Source organism: Pristis pectinata, chromosome 29, assembly GCF_009764475.1.
Source record: "Pristis pectinata isolate sPriPec2 chromosome 29, sPriPec2.1.pri, whole genome shotgun sequence".
NCBI lineage: Eukaryota > Metazoa > Chordata > Chondrichthyes > Rhinopristiformes > Pristidae > Pristis > Pristis pectinata.
Genome location: NC_067433.1, coordinates 19,613,544 through 19,633,798, shown reverse-complemented (window position 1 = coordinate 19,633,798; position 20,255 = coordinate 19,613,544). Strand labels below are relative to the sequence as shown.

Here is a 20,255-nt window from a genome sequence, read left to right as displayed (position 1 = left end):
CAATATAAAGAGTGCTTCCTGTTGATAAACTCCATCCCAGGACACCGGTCTCGTACTTGCCAGAATGAAAGAGGTTTCCTGCAGTTTATAGATCATTGGTTAGGCCAGAGCTGGAGAATTGCATCCAGTTCTGATACCAACGTTTGAAGATGTGAAGGCCCTAGAGAGCATATGGAAGAGATCTATTGGTATGGATTCCAGCATGAGGGATTTTATCTAGATTAGACTGGACAAGCTGGAGCAGAGAAAGTTGAGAGGAGGTTAGAGAGGTGTAAAACATCAGTTTGGGTTTAGCTAGGGTGCATAGAGAAAAGCAGTTACCATTTAATGGATAAGTTAAGATTACAGCTTCAAAGTCTTGGGCAGAAAACATGGAAGGTGTGAGGAAATGTATTTTTACATGATCTGGAACTTAACGTTTCCACCATCCTTATAAACAGTCGGGGCTTTTAAAAACAGAATTGGATAGGCACTTGAAGGAAAAATTTGCAGAAACATGGGGAAAGAGGGGAGTGGAGTTAAAAAGATTGTTCTGCAAGGAGCTAGCATAGACCCTTGGGTGGAAGGGCCTTCTGTTTGTAACAGTTTTACGTCTGTGACACTTTGAAGTAGTTAATCTGAAGGAATCTTTTAGTTGTTCACGTAATAATAGGGCGCCTGTCTGTATCCATTTTATAGTCCTGAACTTTATGCTCACTTGAAAGAATGTATTTTATGAATCTGAACAAAGTTTGTGGGGTGATCTGAACTTGGAGCTGTATCGTACTGCCAGTGAGAGGCTCTTTATCTCCTTATCCTGGACTTGGGGGCCCAAACAATGCATATAATTGGTTTACATGATTTTGTATGTACATATAGGTGATTTAGATGATAAATTTCGGTAGTGCATTGTGCAGTTGGGAAAGTTGCCTCTTAGGGGTAACGAAACCAATAATCTAAAACTGGGAGCCATAAGTACGAGGGCACCAGGAAAGTTGCTCAAACGGGTTGGAAATATTATACTCCAGAATGGCTGAGACAAACAGCATAGATTGAATGAAGGGAAAATTAGATAAATGCATGAGGAAGTATATAGCTTGGGAGGAGTTTAATGTGGAACATAATATTGTGGGATCTAATTGGCCTCAGCACCAATTTCTATTGTGTATTTTATTTTCTGGCTGAGCTGATGGCTTGGTTAGCAAGTCTACTTCCCAGTGTGGAATGATCCATACAGATTGAAGGCCTGATTTTAAACTCCTGTGTGCTGAGTAGCTGAACCTAACTCGGAGGTGGTGAGAATTGTACACTGACCCCAGCAACCTTCAGTGACGGTGAACTGACTGACTTTCGAGTTACAATTTAAACAGGTGGCTGATGGGCACTTAGATACTGCTCAGCATCTTTGGCTGATGCAGTTTCACCATCAGTCAGCTGTAATCACCACACATAGAAGCAGAATGAAGTTCCTGTTTTGTCTCCTGTTGGTAGAATGAGAACAGCCAAACAACTTGTGACACTTGGCGGAAGCGGTTTGCTAAGGAACTGACATGGAAGGTGTTGGATGATTTTGATGACTCTGACAGTGATTGTGAAGGTACCTTAAAGTGTTATTTCAAGGTATGTTGTCTCATTTAGAAATACAGCTTCAATAATAATATTTCTGGAGGGTTTTGGTCTCAGAGTATGGCGAAGAATCCACTGAGGGTTTCTGATCAGGATAATTCAGAATATTGGGACAATGCTAGAGAAAGCGAAGATAATCAGTTGTGGGCAGCTTCACTGAGTCCAAATTACAGAATGACCTCAAGAGTTTGATTCATAGAATTACTGGAGCACTTCCCTTAATGGGCACACTGAGTGGAAGTTGATTTGGAAAAAGTTATGTACATTTCATCAGTGTATCTTTTGATCTCATGGGCATTAATAAATCCTTATAGAAATAACAAGAGTAGTCTTCAGCTACACTCGTGTTTCCCACAGTTCAGACATGTTCTTATCATCTCATTTCCAGCTTGGACAAACCGCTGAGAGCCACACGTTTTTCATCCTCCTCTGTAGTTTGCTGCAGCCTGTGTTGAAGGCCTATGAGATGGTAGCAGGTCTGCTCCACAAATTCGACTTCCCAATGGAAGGTACGTTAGTGTGATGCTAAACTATGGTGGTCAGATGATGTGCAGGTTACAGTGGTTAGGACTTTAGTTTTTATTTGTGATGTTGCCTTTTTTTCTTTATGTACCACGATGTGTACTTCAAATATAATAATTAATTCCTCTATTAAAAGTGTATAAATGAGATTCCCATTGCATTTCTCTGTCATCCCAGGAGGTGGAAAATATTATATTGCCATACTTATGTGCAGAATGGAGAAAATTCAACAACAATTCACCAGGAAAACACTGTTCTGAAAAATTAGTGAAGTGAATTGGAGCATGTTCTGCCTGGAGGTCGGTGACCAGTGGTGTTCCGCAGGGATCTGTTCTGGGACCCCTGCTCTTTGCGATTTTTTTATAAATGACTTGGATGAGGATGTGGAAGGGTGGGTTAGTAAGTTTGCTGACGATACAAAGGTTGACGGTGTTGTGGATAGTGTAGAAGGTTTCTGTAGATTACAACAGGATATTGATAGAATGCAGAGCTGGGCTGAGAAGTGGCAGATGGAGTTCAACCCAGATAAGTGTGAAGTGGTGCACTTCGGGAAATCGAATTTGAAGGCAGAATACAAGGTTAATGGCAGGACTCTTAGCAGTGTGGAGGAATAGAGGAATCTTGGGTTCCACGTCCATAGATTCCTCAAGGTTGCCGCGCAGGTCGATAGGGTTATCAAGACGGCATATGGTGTGTTGGCCTTCATTAGTCAGGGTATTGAGCTCAAGAGCTGCGTGGTGATGTTGCAGCTCTATAGAACTCTGGTTAGACCACATTTGGGATATTGTGTTCAGATCTGGTTGCCTCATTATAGGAAGGATGTGGAAGCTTTAGAGAGGGTGCAGAGGAGATTTATCAGGATGTTGCCTGGATTGGAGAGGATAAATTGAGCGAGCTGAGGCTTTTGTCTTTGGAGAGGAGGAGGATGAGAGGTGACTTGATAGAGGTGTACAAGATGATAAGAGGCGTAGATCGAGTGGGCAATCAGAGACTTTTTCCCAGTATGACAATGGCTAACATGAGGAGACATAATTTTAAGGTGATTGGAGGAAGATATAAGGGAGATGTCAGGGGTCAGGCATGGTAGTGCTGCGATTAGTGTAACGCTTTACAGTGCCAGCAACCCAGGTTCAAATCCGGCCTCTGTCTGTAAGGAGTTTGTACGTTCTCCCCGTGTCTGCGTGGGTTTCCTCAGGGTGCTTCGGTTTCCTCCCACATTCCAAAGACGTACGGGTTAGGAAGTTGTGGGTACGCTATGTTGGTGCCGAAAACATGGTGACACTTGTGGGCTGCCCCCAGAACGCTACGCAAAAAGATGTATTTCACTGTGTTTTGATGTACATGTGACGACTAAAGATATCTTTACACAGAGAGTGGTGGTGTTAACCCGATTTTGAAGTTCCCCTTCTGTCTGTTGGAAGATCACACAGTGCCACAGTTTACTTCAAATGTGTTTATTTAGCAATATATTGCTGGGGAGAAATCTCCTTACTCTATCGTGGAGCCTGCTGCGGAGTTCTCTGAAGTACAAAGGAGTAAGCAGTTACTTATACAAACATTGTCACGCCCACTTTAGTTAGCCAGGCTCCACAGTTCTGGGTTGAGCAGAAAACGGACAAAGGGCTACTGCAGATGGACAAAGAGCAGCCTCACACCCCAGGTTCAGCTCATCGTTTTGCAGTCGGGTGAGACAAAGGCAGGTATCACCTTCATTGTTTGAGACAGCCTTCCCATTTCCCGTTAAGGTTGACTGTCATCTCCCTAGTCAAACATAATGGGAATCCAATTAAGTTCCAGACACAGCAATTACCACACAGCACCCAGTCCAGGAAAGCAGTGGTGTGGCTGTTCTGGCCTGAAGGACACTTTAAATCAGTATTTTGAGCAGCCGTAATTCTCATCCGTCTTAAGATATGAATAAATACATTTATAGTTTATTAATCCTACACCTCCTCATTCCCCCCTTTTATCATATCATGATAACCTAGAGGAGTGCTTAGAACGGGGTTGAGATTTTATTAATAAGGACCTTGCAACGAGTATTCAGGCAGCTCAGCACCACACAGCATATTATTATAATAACTATAAGCCCTACTGCTCCATGCAGCAGGTATGATGCCACTGACCCTCCCATCAGCCACCCCAACCAACCCTTCCCTCCTGCAAGTCCCTGCCCAAAGTTATCTACTTGTTTCTGAATATCCAGAATGGCATGGGAAATATTGTAGGTCTCATCCCTAACATTGGTGACACATTAATCCCCTATCATGGCACATACTCCCCCTTTCTGACCCAACAGGTAGTCCACAGCATACTGGGTCTGTTGGGCATAAAGTCAAAGTTCCGCCATTTCCTGGTTCACTGCGTCCAGGCCCTTGATAATGCTGTTTCCCAGGACGGTCAGTCTGCAGACGAAGTAGTTCCGATTGTTTGCAGCCATGGTCTCTGCCAAACCCCCTTGAGAGAGAGCACTCAGAAACGCATAGCCTGACGATGATCCCACTACCATAGGATCCATCCATTCTTTGCAGAATTCCTTACTTACTGACTGTGCTGCAAGTGTTCGTCGGATACGAGCCTTCTGGGGGCAGGGGACCGTGACTGGCCCAATCACTCCTATTGCGAACCAGGCTGGCAGAGTGGGGGTGGCGGTGGTATAGGTACCATTGAAAATGAGCACATACCCTTCCTTGGCCCGGTAACAGGTTATATTGCCCGTTTACTGTGGACTAGGCATCTGAGAATACCAAGTGATTCCAGCAACTCTCCCCCAATGAATTCTCAGATGACTTTCCCTGGTTAGCCATTCCAAAGAGACATTTGACACTTTCACCTGGGTACCGTTCCCTTCCCCACAAACCCATCGGTCCCCTGCAAGTAGTTCAACACACCTAGTGTTGGCACACTCACACCTAAACCATCCTCCCCTTAATGCACACTTTCTCTCTCTACAAGTGGTGGTGGCACATGATAGCGGGTGCTGTACTATCGCTAGCCCACAACCCCATCCCTTACTGTTGAAGCAATGGGGGAAGGACTGGTGGCTAGTTGTGCTGCTTAGGTCTGCTGTGGTTCCTTGCAAACATTTACCTGGCAGCACCCTCCCGTAAGATCCCCTCTGCCCAATGCACTTCGTTTTCGAGTATTCATAACTTAAGAGAGCCTTGGGGCTCCAGCTTGGTGTGGCTACAAAAAGACCTTTTACTGATTCTGCCAAGGGGTAGCAAGTGGTGCGATTGCCATGCAGTTGTATATGGGCTTTGTAAAATAAATTGTCCTCTAATACCCACACACAAGTACCGGTAATGATGAAGAGTCCAAATTTAAGAAGTGTCATTTTCCCTCTGGTGGCCATCATTTACAGTCACTTAGATGAATCCAGCGTTCCTGGCCCTGTACTTTCACCGCTGTCAGGGTCTGGAGTAGTATCTGGAAGGGGCCTTCCCACCGAGGTCCCAGCTTAGGTCGTTCCCAGTCCCGTATCAGCACAGACTCTCCAATTTCCAGGTTAGGCATCTCCGCATCCTTTCCCTCCTGCTGCGTAAAGGTGCTCTTTACCTGTGAATGAAGGAACTTCAGAGAGGTCGTAAGTTGCCTGAAATATCTTTGTAGTTCATTCCCCATAATATTAAGGTCAACCTGGGTGGGGAGCTGGGTGTCAGCATCCCAGCTGACAGGTAGGTGACTTTAGTTAGGGAAGGAGTATGAGTGCAGTTTCCTGTACTCAGTGTCAGATATGGGAGTTCCCGGAGTCTCCCTGCCTCCGGGAGGGCTACATCTGCACCCGGTGTGTCGAACTGCAGCTCCTGAGGGACCGTGTTAGGGAACTGGAGATGCAGCTCGATGACCTTCATCTGGTCAGGGAGAGTGAGGAGGTGATAGAGAGGAGTTATAGGCAGGTGGTCACGCCGGGACCATCGGAATCAGGCAATTGGGTCCTGATTCCGGGACCATCGGAATCAGGTGGGGGAAGGGGAAGAGATAGGTACTAGAGAGTACCCCTGTGGCTGTACCCCTTGACAATAAGTACTCCTGCTTGGGTACTGTTGGGGGAGACAGCCTACCTGGGGGAAGCAACAGTGGCAGTGTCTCTGGCACAGAGCCCGGCCCTGTGGCTCAGATGGGTAGGGAAGGAGTGAGGAGGGCACTAGTGATAGGGGACTCTATAGTTAGGTGGGCAGACAAGCGATTCTGTGGACGCAGGAAAGAAACTCGGAAGGTAGTTTGCCTCCCAGGTGCCAGGGTCCAGGATGTTTCGGATCGCGTCCAAGATATCCTGAAGTGGGAGGGAGAACAGCCAGAGGTCGTGGTACATATTGGTACCAACGACATAGGTAGGGAAAGGAATGAGGTCCTGAAAAGAGACTATAGAGAATTAGGAAGGAAGTTGAGAAGCAGGACCTCAAAGGTAGTAATTTCCGGATTACTGCCTGTGCTAAGCGACAGTGGGTATAGGAACAGAATGAGGAGGAGGTTAAATGCGTGGCTGAGGGATTGGAGTAAGGAGCAGGGATTCAGTTTTCTGGATCATTGGGGCCTCTTTTGGGGCAGGTATGACCTGTTCAAAGAGGATGGGTTGCACTTGAATCCCAGGGGGACCAACATACTGGCTGGGAGGTTTGCTAAGGCCACTGGGGAGAGTTTAAACTAGAATTGTTGGGAGGTGGGATCTGTATTGGAGAGACTGGGGAGGAGGTGTTTGGCTCTCGAGTGGAGGAGGCTAGGACGGTGCCGTGGGCAGGTGATAGAGAAGGGACGTGTTTAGACAGGCTTGAGATGTGTCTATTTTAACGCAAGGAGTGTTGTGAACAAGGCGGATGAGCTTAGAGCTTGGATCGATGCTTGGAGCTATGATGTGGTGGCCATTCCGGAGACTTGGATGGCTCTGGGGCTGGAATGGTTGATTCAAGTGCCGGGTTTTAGATGTTTCAGGAAGGACAGGGAGGGAGGCAAGAGCGGTGGGGGAGTGGCACTGTTGATCAGAGATAGTGTCATGGCTGCGGAAAAGGTGGACATTGTGGAGGGATTGTCTACGGAGTCTCTGTGGGTGGAGGTTAGGGACAGGAAGGGGTCGATAACAGTGCTGGTTGTTTTTTATGGGCCGCCCAATAGTGACAGGGTTATTGAGGAGCAGATAAGGAAGCAGATCCTGGAAAGGTGTGAGAATAACAGAGTTGTCGTGATGGGAGATTTTAATTTCCCAAACATCGATTGGCATCTCCAGACAGTGAGGGATTTAGATGGGGTGGAGTTCGTTAGGTGTGTTCAGGAAGGGTTCTTGACACAGTAAGTAGATAGACCCACAAGAGGAGAGGCTGTGCTTGATTTGACATTGGGTAATGAACCTGGTCAGGTGTCAGATCTCTCAGTGGGTGAACATTTTGGTGATAGTGATCTTAATTCTATCTCCTTTACGTTAGCACTAGAGAGGGATAGGAACAGACAGGCTAGAAAGATGTTTACTTGGAGTAAAGGGAATTATGAGGCTCTCAGGCAGGAAATTGGAAGATTAAATTGGGAACAGATGTTCTCTGGGAAAAGTACAGAAGATATGTGGCAAATATTCAGGGGATATTTGTGTGGAGCTCTGAACAGACATGTTCCGATGAGACGGGAGTCGTGATAGGATACAGGAACCGTGGTGTACGAAGGCTATAATAAATCTAGTCAAAAGGAAAAGAAAAGCATACAAAAGGTACGGAGAGCTAGGTAATGTTAGAGATCTGGAGGAGTACAAGGCTAAAAGGAAGGAACTTAAGAAAGAGATTAGGAGAGCCAGAAGGGGACATGAGAAGGCCTTGGCAGGCAGGATTAAGGAAAACCCCAAGGCGTTCTACAAGTAGGTGAAGAGTAAGAGGATGAGATGCGGAAGGATAGGGCCTATCAAGTGCAGCAGTGGGAAAGTGGGTATGGATCCGGAAGAAATAGCGGAGGTACTTAATGAATACGTCAGTATTCACCACGGATAAAGATCTGGGGGATTGTAGTGGGGACTTGCAGTGGCCTGAAAAGCTTGAGCATGTAGATATTAGAAAAGAGGTGGTACTGAAACTTTTGGAAAGCATCAAGTTAGATAAGTCGCCAGGACCGGATGAGATGTACCCCAGGTTGCTGTGGGAGGTGAGGGAGGAGATTGCGGAACCTCTGACGATGATCTTTGTGTCGTACATGGAGATGGGAGAGATTCCGGAAGATTGGAGGGTTGCGGATGTTGTTCCCTTATTCAAGAAGGGAAGTAGGGATAGCCCAGGAAGTTATAGACCGGTGAGTCTTACCTCAGTGGTTGGTAAGCTGATGGAGAAGATCCTGAGAGGCAGGATTTATGAACATTTGGAGAGGTATAATATGATTAGGAATAGTGAGCATGGCTTCGTCAAGGGCAGGTCCTGCCTTATGAGCCTGATTGAATTTTTTGAGGATGTGACTAAGCACATCGATGAAAGGAGAGCAGTAGATGTAGTGTATATGGACCTCAGCAAGGTGTTTGATAAGGTAGTCCATGCGAGGCTTATGGAGAAGGTGAGGAGACATGGGATCCAATGGGACATTGCAGTGTGGATCCAGAACTGGCTGGCCCGTAGAAGGCAAAAAGTGGTTGTTGAGGGGTCATATTCTGAGTGGAGTTCGGTGACCAGTGGTGTACCTCAGGGATCTGTACTTGGGACCCTTACTATTTGTGATTTTTATAAACGACCTGGATGAGGAAGTGGAGGGGTGGGTTAGTAAGTGTGCGGATGACACGAAGGTTGGGGGTCTTGTGGATAGTTTGGAGAGCTGTCAGAGGTTACAGAGGGATATAGGTAGGATGCAGACTTGGGCTGAAAAGTGGCAGATGGAGTTCAACCCAGATAAGTGTGAAGTGGTTCATTTTGGTAGGTCAAATATGTTGGCGGAATATAGTCTTAATGGTAGGACTCTTGGCAGTGTGGAGGATCAGAGGGATCTTGGGGTCCGAGTCCATAGGACGCTCAAAGTGGTGGCGCAGGTTGACTCTGTGGTTAAGGCGGCATATGGTGTATTGTCCTTCATCAATCGTGGAGTTGAATTTAGGAGCCGGGAGGTATTGTTGCAGCAATATAGGTCCCTGGGCAGACCCCACTTGGAGTACTGTGCTCAGTTCTGGTCGCCTCACTACAGGAAAGATGTGGAAGCCATAGAGAGGGTGCAGAGGAGATTTACAAGGATGCTGCCTGGAATGCGGAGCATGCCTTATGAAAGCAGGTTGAGGGAACTCGGCCTTTTCTCCTTGGAGAGACGGAGGATAAGGGGGAACCTGATAGAGGTGTATAAGATGATGAGAGGTATTGATAGGGTAGATAGTCAGAGGCTTTTCCCCAGGGCTGAATTGGTGGCCTCAAGAGGACATAGGTTTAAGGTGCTGGGGAGTAGATATAGAGGGGATGTCAGGGGTAAGTTTTTTACTCAGAGTGGTGAGTGCGTGGAATGGGCTGCCGGAGATGGTGGTGGAGGCGGATACGATAGGGTCTTTCAAGAGACTGTTAGATAGGTACATGGAGCTGAGTAAAATAGAGGGCTATGGGTAAGCCTAGTAATTTCTATGGTAGGGACATGTTCGGCACAGCTTTGTGGGCCAAAAGTCCTGAATTGTGCTGTAATTCTATGTTCTATCCCATGGGGGTTCTTCCCAGGTGTCCATAGACGATTTCGGCAGCCGACACCTCGGCGGCCGAGTGGGAAGTAATTTTCATGTGGTATAAAGCTAATGGGAGAACCTTCAGCCAATTTAGACCTGTCTTCTGACACTAATTTAGTTAATATATTCTTCAGGGTGCCGTTGGCTTGTTCTACTATACCCACTGCCTAAGGGTGGTAGGTGCAATGGAACTGCTGTTTGATATGCAGTGCTTCACACAACTCCTTATTTATTTTCCCTACGAAGTGAGGACCATTGTCTGAACTAATCTGTCGAGGTACCCCAAACCTTGGTATGATCTCTGTAAGCAATAATTTCACCACTGTTGAGGCCTTATTGTTAGTGGTTGGAAAAGCTTCAATACATCTACTAAATACATCGAATAATAAGACATTGGTTATAGCAATGTACTAGTGGTAATTCAATAAAATCAAGTTGTATACATTCAAAAGGTCCTCCTGGCAAGGGGGTTCTGCCTGCGGTGCACCTCACCCCTTTCCCAGCATTGGTTTGTTGGCATATTAAACATGATCGTATTTTGCCTTGTGCTGCTTCCTGCAATCTGGGGTGCCACCAGGTACGTAGTAAAATATTACTCATTCCCCCCTTGCCAAGGTGGGTGTCGGAATGCAGGCAGTCAATAAGCATTGGTAACAAAGAATCAGGTATACGTACTTGACCGACTGGAGTGGTCCAGAGGCCATGTGGCGCAGAGTGTGTACACCCGTGCACCTTCCATACTTGCTTTTCTAAGTCAGGGGCGTCCCCCTGTAAGTGCTGCACAGTAACCATGTCTGGGGTGCCCTGCGTTGCTATTGTCAGTTTATAAACAACCGCCTGTTTTTCCGCAGTCGAAATGATATTAGTCCCCCGGTGTGCTGCCAATTTTGCCGCTGCATCTGCTCTGTTATTGCCCTGTGTTATTAGGGAGGCGTCTGACTGGTGGGCTGAGCATTTGATGATGGCCAATTTATTAAGGAGGAGGATGGCTTGGAGGAGGTTCTTCATGTAAGCCGCATTCTGTATGGGGCTGCCTGTAGACGTCAGAAATCCTCTGTGCGCCCATGGTTGACCAAAATCATGGGCGACTCCAAAAGCATAGTGGGAATCAGTAAAGATATTAGCCTCTTTGTCCTTGGCTAAAACACAGGCTCTGGTAAGGGCGAAAAGTTCTGCCTTTTGGACAGAGACTGAGTCATCTACTGTAGCGTAACCGCAAAGGTGCATTCCCTGTTCCGAAACGGAGGAACTGCCATCGACATACAGGTTTAAGTCTGCTGGCTGGAAGGCTTTATCTGAAAGGTCCAGATGGGGTGTAGTCAAAAAATGGTTACGTGGTAAACAGTCATGTGATGGGTCTTCAAGATCCTCAGGTGGGGTCTCTAGGAAGGTGGCAGGGTTAATGGTGGTACAGTATGCAAAGGAGAGGAGGGGGTTATTCAGGAGCGCTATCTCGTATTGGTTTAAGCGGGCCTGGTTAAGGTGTTGGGTCTGATGGGAGGTCAGGAGTGCCGTTACGGTATGGGAAGAAGAAACAACCACGGACAGTTGCAGGGTTATATTGGAGGCTGCTGTTACGAGGGAGTAGATTGCTGGAAGCATCTGAGAGCACGGTGGAAGTCCCCGAGCAACCAAGTCCAGCCGAGTAGAGTAATATGCCACTGGTCTTTTTCTGTCCCCATGGGCTTGAGTAAGGACGGCTGTGGCGCAGTCCTCCAGAACATTCACAAGAAGCTGGAATGGGCGATCATATAGGGATTGTCCCAGGGCTGGGGCGCTGGCAAGGTCCTGTTTGAGCTTATCAAAGGCCTCCTTTTGTTCCTCCGTAAGTTCAAAAGGTCCCACGGACTGGCTTGAAGCCAGGGGTGTGTGGTGCTTAGTAAGGAGGGCCACATTAGGTAGCCACTGCCTGCAGAAATTTACTAAACCTAAGAAGGCGCGCATACCCTTCGGGGTAGCGGGCGGTGGGGTAGCAATGATGGGAGCAATACGTTCATGGGTGAGCTGCCGCTCAGTGGTGCTTAAAAGGGTGCCCAGAAATTTTACCTGGTGCTGGGTTCATTTTACTTTCTGTGGAGGTATCACGTATCCCCAGGAGTGGAGTGTGTTAAGTAACCTGTTGGTGTCCGCGATGTTGGCGGGCTCCGAGGGACTTGCTAATAAAAGGTCATCGACATACTGGACAACAGTGGATTCGTCAGAAAGTTGTAACTCTTGGAGTCGTTTAAGCAAAACTTGGGAGAAAATAGTCAGGGAGTGTGTAAAACCTTGCAGGAGACGCGTCCAGGTGTGTTGCTGACCTTGGAAGGTGAAAGCAAACAGGTACTGCGATTCGGGGGATAAGGGAATTGCAAAAAATGCGTGCTGGAGATCTATGAGTGTAAAAATACAGGAGTTGGCTGGGATGTTATTGAGGATGGTAGCGGGGTTCGGGACCACGGGATGCAGTGGCTCCACTATATCATTGACCTTACGCAGGTCTTGTACCAGGCGCCTGGTTCATCTGAATTGTCCTAATGACATAATCTATAAAAATCCTCCGGGTTGGTTTTACGGTTGGGCACCTGACTCATGATTAGGCACATCTCCTGAGGTTTCCAAGGGGTGTAAATTTGGATCGTGGGATTAGCGGGCGCTCGGGCTGGATCGGGATTGGGGACACTCCTATTGGGGAGCTGTCTTTTAGCCTTAATTCCCTTTCCCTTATTCGGTATAGGTGATGGGTCGGGACCTCTAGGGTCGTCATTATTAGTGGTAGAATCGGAGTCGTAATCATTGTCAGTCTGTCCCCTACCAAAAGGTTCCGTTGTATGTCTGTGGCTTTCGAACCGTTCGGAGGCGCCCTCTCTGTCTGAGCTGATTTCTGGTTCGGGATGTGACAAGGTCAAGGGACTGTTCTTATGACGGGACTTGGCTGGCAGTAATGGTTTGCGGACTAGCCACATTATATGGGGGCGGCAGTGAAATTGGGGGGTAGATAGGGGCTGTGGGTCGAACCCTCCGATCCTCCTCACTCTCGTCCGTATCGTTATTTTGGAACAACAGGGGCACACCAAACATGTCAGGAGGTACCTCCACTTTCTCCTTGCTATTATTCTTTTTATTACTATTTCTACGTTTTTCCTCATTCTTCTGATCTATCCCTTCCCTTTCCCTTCTGCTTCTCTCCTCATCGTGGTCTCCGCACTGAGACCTCAGAACTTCCCAACTCTTGGGATTGCCTTTCTCATCACATACACTAATCCCTCTCCTACATGCATTATGTTCCCAACTATTCTGTTGAGACCTATTTGTTAGGTCTTCGGCCGTTTTTCTCCAAGTAGACATTAATATTTGCCATTTTTCCCCAGTATTGCTTTCCCAAATCGCCTTTTCTGCCTTTTGGCACTTATCCAAATCCCAGGTTCCCCCCAAATGGCCATATTTCATTTCCCAATTTTTTATTGAGGCATGCCGATAATTTGCGGAAGATACTCATTTTTCGGATCGTCTTTACATAGTTTAGATAGTGGGGTATTGGACCCAGACTTATCGAGGGTTTGTCCCTTTTTTTTCCTCTCTTGCCCTCTCTCGCTCTCTCTCTCGCTCTCCTTTTCTCTTTAACCGTACGGTACAGATTGCTGCGATTATCTTATGACCGGTCTCTTTCCTTCAGCCCCTTCAGGTTCCTGACCTTTCCGTGGGGGATTTCCCCTCTTAAGAACTGGTCTAAGGCAGGGTGGTAGTACCAGAGAACTGATCTCAATACTTAGAGCTCTAAACTTTAAAATTCGTGAACTTAAACTAACCCTGACTGGGGACTCGAACCCAAACCTTAAATTGACCCTTGACGTTAACAGGGGCGTCCAAGCCCAATCGTATAAAACTTGCCCAAGGCAAACCACAAATGAACCTTGGCATTAACAGGGATGTCCAAGCCCAATCATTTAAAACTTGCCCAAGGCAAACCACAAATGGACCTTGACATTAACAGGGGTGTCCAAGCCCAAACATATAAAACTTGCCCAAGGCAAACCACAAATGGACCTTGACATTAACAGGGGCGTCCAAGCCCAAACATATAAAACTTGCCCAAGGCAAACCACAAATGAACCTTGGCATTAACGGGTGTCCAAGCCCAATCATTTAAAACTTGCCCAAGGCAAACCACAAATGGACCTTGACATTAACAGGGGCGTCCAAGCCCAAGCATTTAAAACTTGCCCAAGGCAAACCACAAATGGACCTTGACATTAACAGGGGCGTCCAAGCCCAAACATATAAAACTTGCCCAAGGCAAACCACATGAACCTTGACATTAACAGGGGCATCCAAGCCCAAATATATAAAACTTGCCCAATGCAAACCGCAAATGAACCTCGAATAACCTTGATTTTAACCCCAGTTCTCTTACCTGTGGCACTCAGACAGGTTCGCGAGGAGTCCGTCAGAGGGTTTTCGATAAGCGAAGGGATCGGTCAGGAGTCTGGCTGCCCGAGAGGGATCAAGATGAAGTTTACCTTGTCGGCCCTTCCGTCTCGGGTAGTCGTTGTCCCTGTCGATCGCTCACTCCACTTCCGAAACCTCGTCTTGGACTCCTGGCTGGCTCGCCAAATTGTTAGCCCGATTTTGAAGTTCCCCTTCTGTCTGTTGGAAGATCACACAGTGCCACAGTTTACTTCAAATGTGTTTATTTAGCAATATATTGCTGGGGAGAAATCTCCTTACTCTATCGTGGAGCCTGCTGCGGAGTTCTCCGAAGTACAAAGGAGTAAGCAGTTAGTTATACAAACATTGCCACGCACACTTTAGTTAGCCAGGCTCCACAGTTCTGGGTTGAGCAGAAAACGGACAAAGGGCTACTGCAGATGGACAAAGAGCAGCCTCACACCCCAGGTTCAGCTCATTGTTTTGCAGTCGGGTGAGACAAAGGCAGGTATCACCTTCATTGTTTGAGACAGCCTTCCCATTTCCCGTTAAGGTTGACTGTCATCTCCCTAGTCAAACATAATGGGAATCCAATTAAGTTCCAGACACAGCAATTACCACACAGCACCCAGCCCAGGAAAGCAGTGGTGTGGCTGTTCTGGCCTGAAGGACACTTTAAATCAGTATTTTGAGCAGCCATAATTCTCATCCGTCTTAAGATATGAATAAATACATTTATAGTTTATTAATCCTACACCTCCTCAGTGGGTGCATGGAATACACTGCCGGCAAAGGTTGTGGGGGCAGATACATTAGGGACATTTAAGAGACTCTTAGATAGACACATGAATGATAGCGAAATGAGGGCTATATGGTAGGGAAGGGTTAGATCTTAGAGCAGCATAAAATGCCGGCACAACATTGGGCCAAAGGGCCTGTACTGTTCTGTAGTGTTCTATATTCTATGAATTAGTAAAATTACCAAAGTGGGTAAATTAGGGCTGTAATTATCTGGAAGTGAGGGGTAGATTTGATTAGTAGTGAAATAAATAATGAAATGAGTTGATAAGGCAAATAAAAAGGTTTGCAGTTATTTGATAGTTAACTGCATCTCTGACTAGCATAGAATCAGTGAAGAAGGTTGTCTCATGTTACACCAGGATCTGGATCAACTGGGAAAGTGGGCAAGGAATGGCTGATGAAAGTTAACTCTGCAAGTGGAAGTTAAAGCAGGTCAGGACACAGTGAATGGCAGGGCCCTGGGTAGTGTTGTTGAAAGAGACTTTGGGGTACAATTACATAGCAAATGGGTACACGGGTAGACAGAGTGGTGCAGAAGGTGCGCGGCATGCTTGCCTCCATCGGCTGCATTATTGAGTATAAGAGTTGGGACATCATGTTACAGTTGTAAAAATTGTTGGTAAGGCTGAACTTGGAGGACTGTGTGCAGTTCTGGCCACCACACTATAGGAAGGACGTGAGTAAGCTGGAGAGGGTGCAGAAAAGATTCCCAAGGATTAGAGGGCTTGAGTTATAAGGAGAGTTTGGATAGACTGGTCTGTTCTTCCTGGAGCAAAGGTGATGGAGAGGTGACATGATAGAGGTATGTAAAATCATGAGGGGCATAGGTAGGGTAGATAGGCAATGTCTGTTCTCCATAGTGGGGGCTTTAAACTAGAGGAGGTTTAAAGGAGATCTGAGGGGTAAATTTTTCCAGTGAGTAGTTGGTATCTGGAATGAGTTGCCAGAGGAGGTGATGGAGGCAGGAACAGTAGCAGCATTTAAGAGCAAAGCATAGAGTGATATGCAATTAATGCAGGAAATTTGGATCAGTATAGATGAGATGGTTGTCATTGACATGATGGGCTGAAGGACCTGTTTCTGTGCTGTGTAATAGAATTGTACAGTGTGGAAACAGGCTATTTGGCTCAAGATTGTATTAACTCCATTGCCAAGCACTTGGTCTATAGCCCTCTCTGCTCAAATGATTCAAGTGTTCTTCTACTCTTTGTCCCATTCCCGTTTCAAGTTAGCTGGAACCCTTCCCAGCAGCACCTGTAAATCTCCCTGCAAGGATGCTGGGCCCCTTCTGATTGGTGTGCAACCCCTCCAGCTGGTACTTCCCCAGGAATAGTCTTGGTGATCCAGATATCGAAGCCCTTCCTCCTACACCATCCCTTCAGCCATCTGAACTATACTAACTAGCATCTGGCACAGGTAGTAATCCAGAGATTACAACCTTAGAGGTCCTTCAACCACGCTTCCTAAATTCATGTTGCAGGACCTCATCCTTTTAACCTAGGTTGTTAGTACCAAAGTGGACTACAACCTCCGGCTGTTTACCTTCTCCTTATGGAATGCCCTGCAATTACTACATGACATCCTTGACCCTGGCACCAAGGAGACAACACACCATCTTGGTTCACATATGTTGCAGCAGAGGTGCATGTCTATACCCCTCACCATTGAGTTTCCTACCATTATTGCCCTTGGACTTGCTCCTTCCCTGTGCAGCTGAGCCACCTGTGGTGCTGTGATTTTTCCTCTGGCTGGACTCCTCAGAGACACATTCACCCCACCATTTTCCAAAATGAAGAAATCATTTGCAGTGTAAGTATACCCTTACGTTTCCCTGCTGTCTGCGAGCTCCACTTCCTCTGCCTGCTGGTCACCCATTCTTTCTCTGGCATCCTTTCTTTAAGCTGCAGAGTAACCTCCTCTAAACTGTGCTAATTTTCACCCTTGTAGATGTACCATAGTGCCTCCAGTTGGTGCCCACCTTCAGAAACCTGATTCTCTAGCTGACCACACTGTAGATGTAATCATCCAGACTACAAGGTGTGTCTCAGGAATTACACATGCTGCAAGCTCTACGACACACAGGACTGAGCTCACCTGCCATACTGTCACATGGCACTGACCCCAACCTGGCCTACTTGAAGTAGTTGATTTATGTTAATTAATCTTATTCTGTAGATCAGGGTAATTGGGTAAAGAAAATATTCATCCAAAACTGATAATTCCATGTGTTAAAAATTGGCAGAGTTGTAGGTATGCTCCAGTGTTTTCCTGTTCTTCTGTCTTCAAATTTTTTAATATCACCAATGGGCTCTGGGTAGGAAACTATGGAAGTATTTTCTTCTTCCTACCAGCAATCAGTTAAGTGCTGTGTTGTTGGGAAATCTGAGTGTGAAGACCTGAATCTTGTCATGCGGAGTGAATGAACCTATGTTCCAGTAGCCCATTTGTTAGACCTTTTAAGATCTTCTGTAGCTTTTAACCTGGTTGTTTCTGAAATGGCCTTCTGTGTAGCACTTGGTTCTTCAATTTGTATCCCCTGAAATAAAATTAAAGTCCTTCTATTGGTATTATATAATAATGCCTATGTTCGAAGATGATCTAATTTCTGTGCTCTTTCTTTCAGAGCCACAGTGTGTGTTGAAGATGTTTAAGTTTTTACAGGCACAGGTAGAGGAGCACCCTGGTGAGTCTGTTGAAACAACTGAATGATTTTAATTGATGGACATTTCAAAGACCAAAGCAGAGACAAGAAGGGATGAGTATTGGGGAAGACTTATAACAGCGTGAATGAAAAGATATTGACTTGCTCACTCTAATTTGGGTGGCTTGTGGGGCTATAGGAACAGATGTGAAGCATTACTCACTCAGTGTAATACCTCTGAGCTGAGTTGCAGGATTCAGGAGGAGCGTTTGGGAACGTTGTTGTTCCTGGCAGTTGTAAAATCTATGAACAGTATACAAACTGTTAGATCATTGAAATGTTATAAATAAGTTCTAAGCTTTGAAAGCAGAGATAAATTTGGCTCGAGCTACGTTTTTAATATTTTGCAGGAAGTGCCACACTCTACCTTGCTAACAGTGCTGTAAGGACCTTCAAGGAGTTAGGGGTGAGTGCTAAGTTCTTGTAGTAAGGGAGCTTTCTACTACTGTCTAGATATCAAGTTTATTCAGCAGATAGATGAGCCATAGTTCAGTACCACAAATATGCCGAGTTAGATTCTGACGGCTCTAGAACTGGCTCAGTGATCTGTGTTGGTTAGAGAAAACTGTGCTGGGTGGGGGTGGTGTTCTGCTCTTGATCACTGCTGCTGACAGTGGAAGTGTTTCATCATTAATCGAGAATGCATTTGGGTGACACGCAGTTCTCCATGCATCTGATCAGGCAGTCGGCTTGGCACCTGGGCTCATGCACAATTTAATATCCGCATGGGTCACTACCCCCAATAATCCAGCACCCTCAGGACCATGGTGCCAGGCTGGCAGATCTTCAACACTATTGGATGTTATTTCTTTTGTACCCTTTGTATTTCATTTACTTTAGATGTTACACAGCGGTATAATACATTTTCCAGTGAACTTGGTAAACTGGGAACCCAGTGCATGTAAAGAGAGCGTAGGAACAGAGACCTGGTGAGTTGAAAGAGATTGTGGGAAATGGTCCTTGGGGAGGTGGTTTAAGGGAGTGTGGGAAGTGAGGCCTAGGTGAGTTTCAATGGAGTGCAAGAAATGGGTCCCCTGGTGAGACTTGGGAGCATGGGAAACTGGGCCTGGGTGAGTTTAAAGGGAATGTGAGGAAATAGGGCTCTGCGAGTTTAAAGGGAGCAGGAGAAACAAGGTCCCAGCGAGCCAGATAACCATCAGGATTTCCAAACATCTGAACAGAGGATTATCTGAGTTTTACTGTGCTGCAGAGTTTGGCATTGACTCTTGTTGAACTTTGAGTTGCTCTTGCAGTACACAGCTCACAACTATCAACTGTGTATGAGTCCAGACACAGCATTAAATGTCTGTTGCCCAGGATGGTGAAAACAAGCTGAGATCAGTGACAGCGACTTGGAAAGATGGGAGGTTTTGACATTTAAATTTTCTTGGATGCATTATGAGCTTCGTGTGGTTGGACAGAAATTGTTTCAGATTCATTTATTGGAGTGTACATTTTAAATTAAACTGTGTTTAATTTAGTTTTTAGTGAATTTCTTTGTATTTTTCATTATATTTTTCACATGTTGAACTTTGATATGTTAGTGCTACATATTGCAAATGTGAAGGAAGCGGTAACCCAAATGGATTCTGAAAATCAAATTAAAAACTGCAGATGCTGGAAATCTGAAATAAAAAACAGAAAATGCTGGTCGTGCAGCATCTGTGGAAAGAGAAGCAGTGAACAGCTCATGTCCTTGAAGCAGAATGAAGGCCTCGGGCCAGAAACATTAACTCTGATTCTCTTTCCACAGGTGCTGCCCGACCTGCAGGGTGTTTCCAACATTGTTTTTTTTTAACCCGCATGATTTCTTTTCTTCTGTAGGTTTTCAAAGTGGAGACGGGAGTGACGGGGCCATTGCTGGAACTCAGTGACATTTTTCAGCGATCTGATAACAGACTGAAACTTCAGCAATACATTCAACAATTCTGTTAAGAGTACTGCCTGTAAACAGTTTGATTCTGTCAGAAGTCACAGTTGCTTCAGAATCAGGAGAGACCTTCAGGTTGTGTCAGACTGCACGATTCCATGCCTTTTCGTCTGGCTCAGAACGAAAACTGCTTCCTGTTTGCATTTTCTCAGTGGACACATTGATGAAGGATTGATGATGGATGAAGGTGTAAAGACTTAGTTTCTCAACCAGCATCAAGGATGGCTGGTTGTGAACAGATTACTAGTCCGTAATCGTGGCTGAGAGAAAAGCTTTCAGAGGAAATTTTTGACACTTCAGTATGTCAAAAAAGTCTTTTTTTTATGCAATTGGAAAATAAACTGGGCCTGCCTTTGTTCTGAATTTGATTATTTCTGATTTTCTGTTGAAGCTGATTTTTCTGTTCAGTGTTTGAATAAAGCAAGGTGAGGTATAATTGGTGAGACCAACCTCAGTGCACGTTCTTCATCACAATAATGAAGTTGAGCGTTTTACTTGGTGCTCTTTTTCAATTCATGTTGAGGTTTTACGCTTTGAGTGCTAAGAGTAACAAACTAAAGTCATGCAACCAATCCTCTGCTTTTTAAAGGACAGATACAATCAGTGATGGAGTCCTAGTCATACAGTGTGGAAGC

General features: G+C 45.9%; 1 protein-coding gene across 1 annotated transcript in view; it reads left to right on the top strand.

Moving 5' to 3' along the window:
* The window catches only part of gpat2 (glycerol-3-phosphate acyltransferase 2, mitochondrial), a 57,507-nt gene extending 37,457 nt beyond the window's left edge, over window positions 1-20,050 (top strand). Inside the window, exons 19-24 of the mRNA XM_052040754.1 lie at window positions 1,471-1,599; window positions 1,994-2,114; window positions 17,613-17,672; window positions 18,041-18,096; window positions 18,531-18,619; window positions 19,515-20,050. Of these exons, the coding sequence (XP_051896714.1) occupies window positions 1,471-1,599; window positions 1,994-2,114; window positions 17,613-17,672; window positions 18,041-18,096; window positions 18,531-18,619; window positions 19,515-19,539 (480 nt within the window). The 3' untranslated portion in view covers window positions 19,540-20,050. The remainder of the gene's footprint in view (window positions 1-1,470; window positions 1,600-1,993; window positions 2,115-17,612; window positions 17,673-18,040; window positions 18,097-18,530; window positions 18,620-19,514) is intronic.
* Window positions 20,051-20,255: the final 205 nt, after the last annotated feature.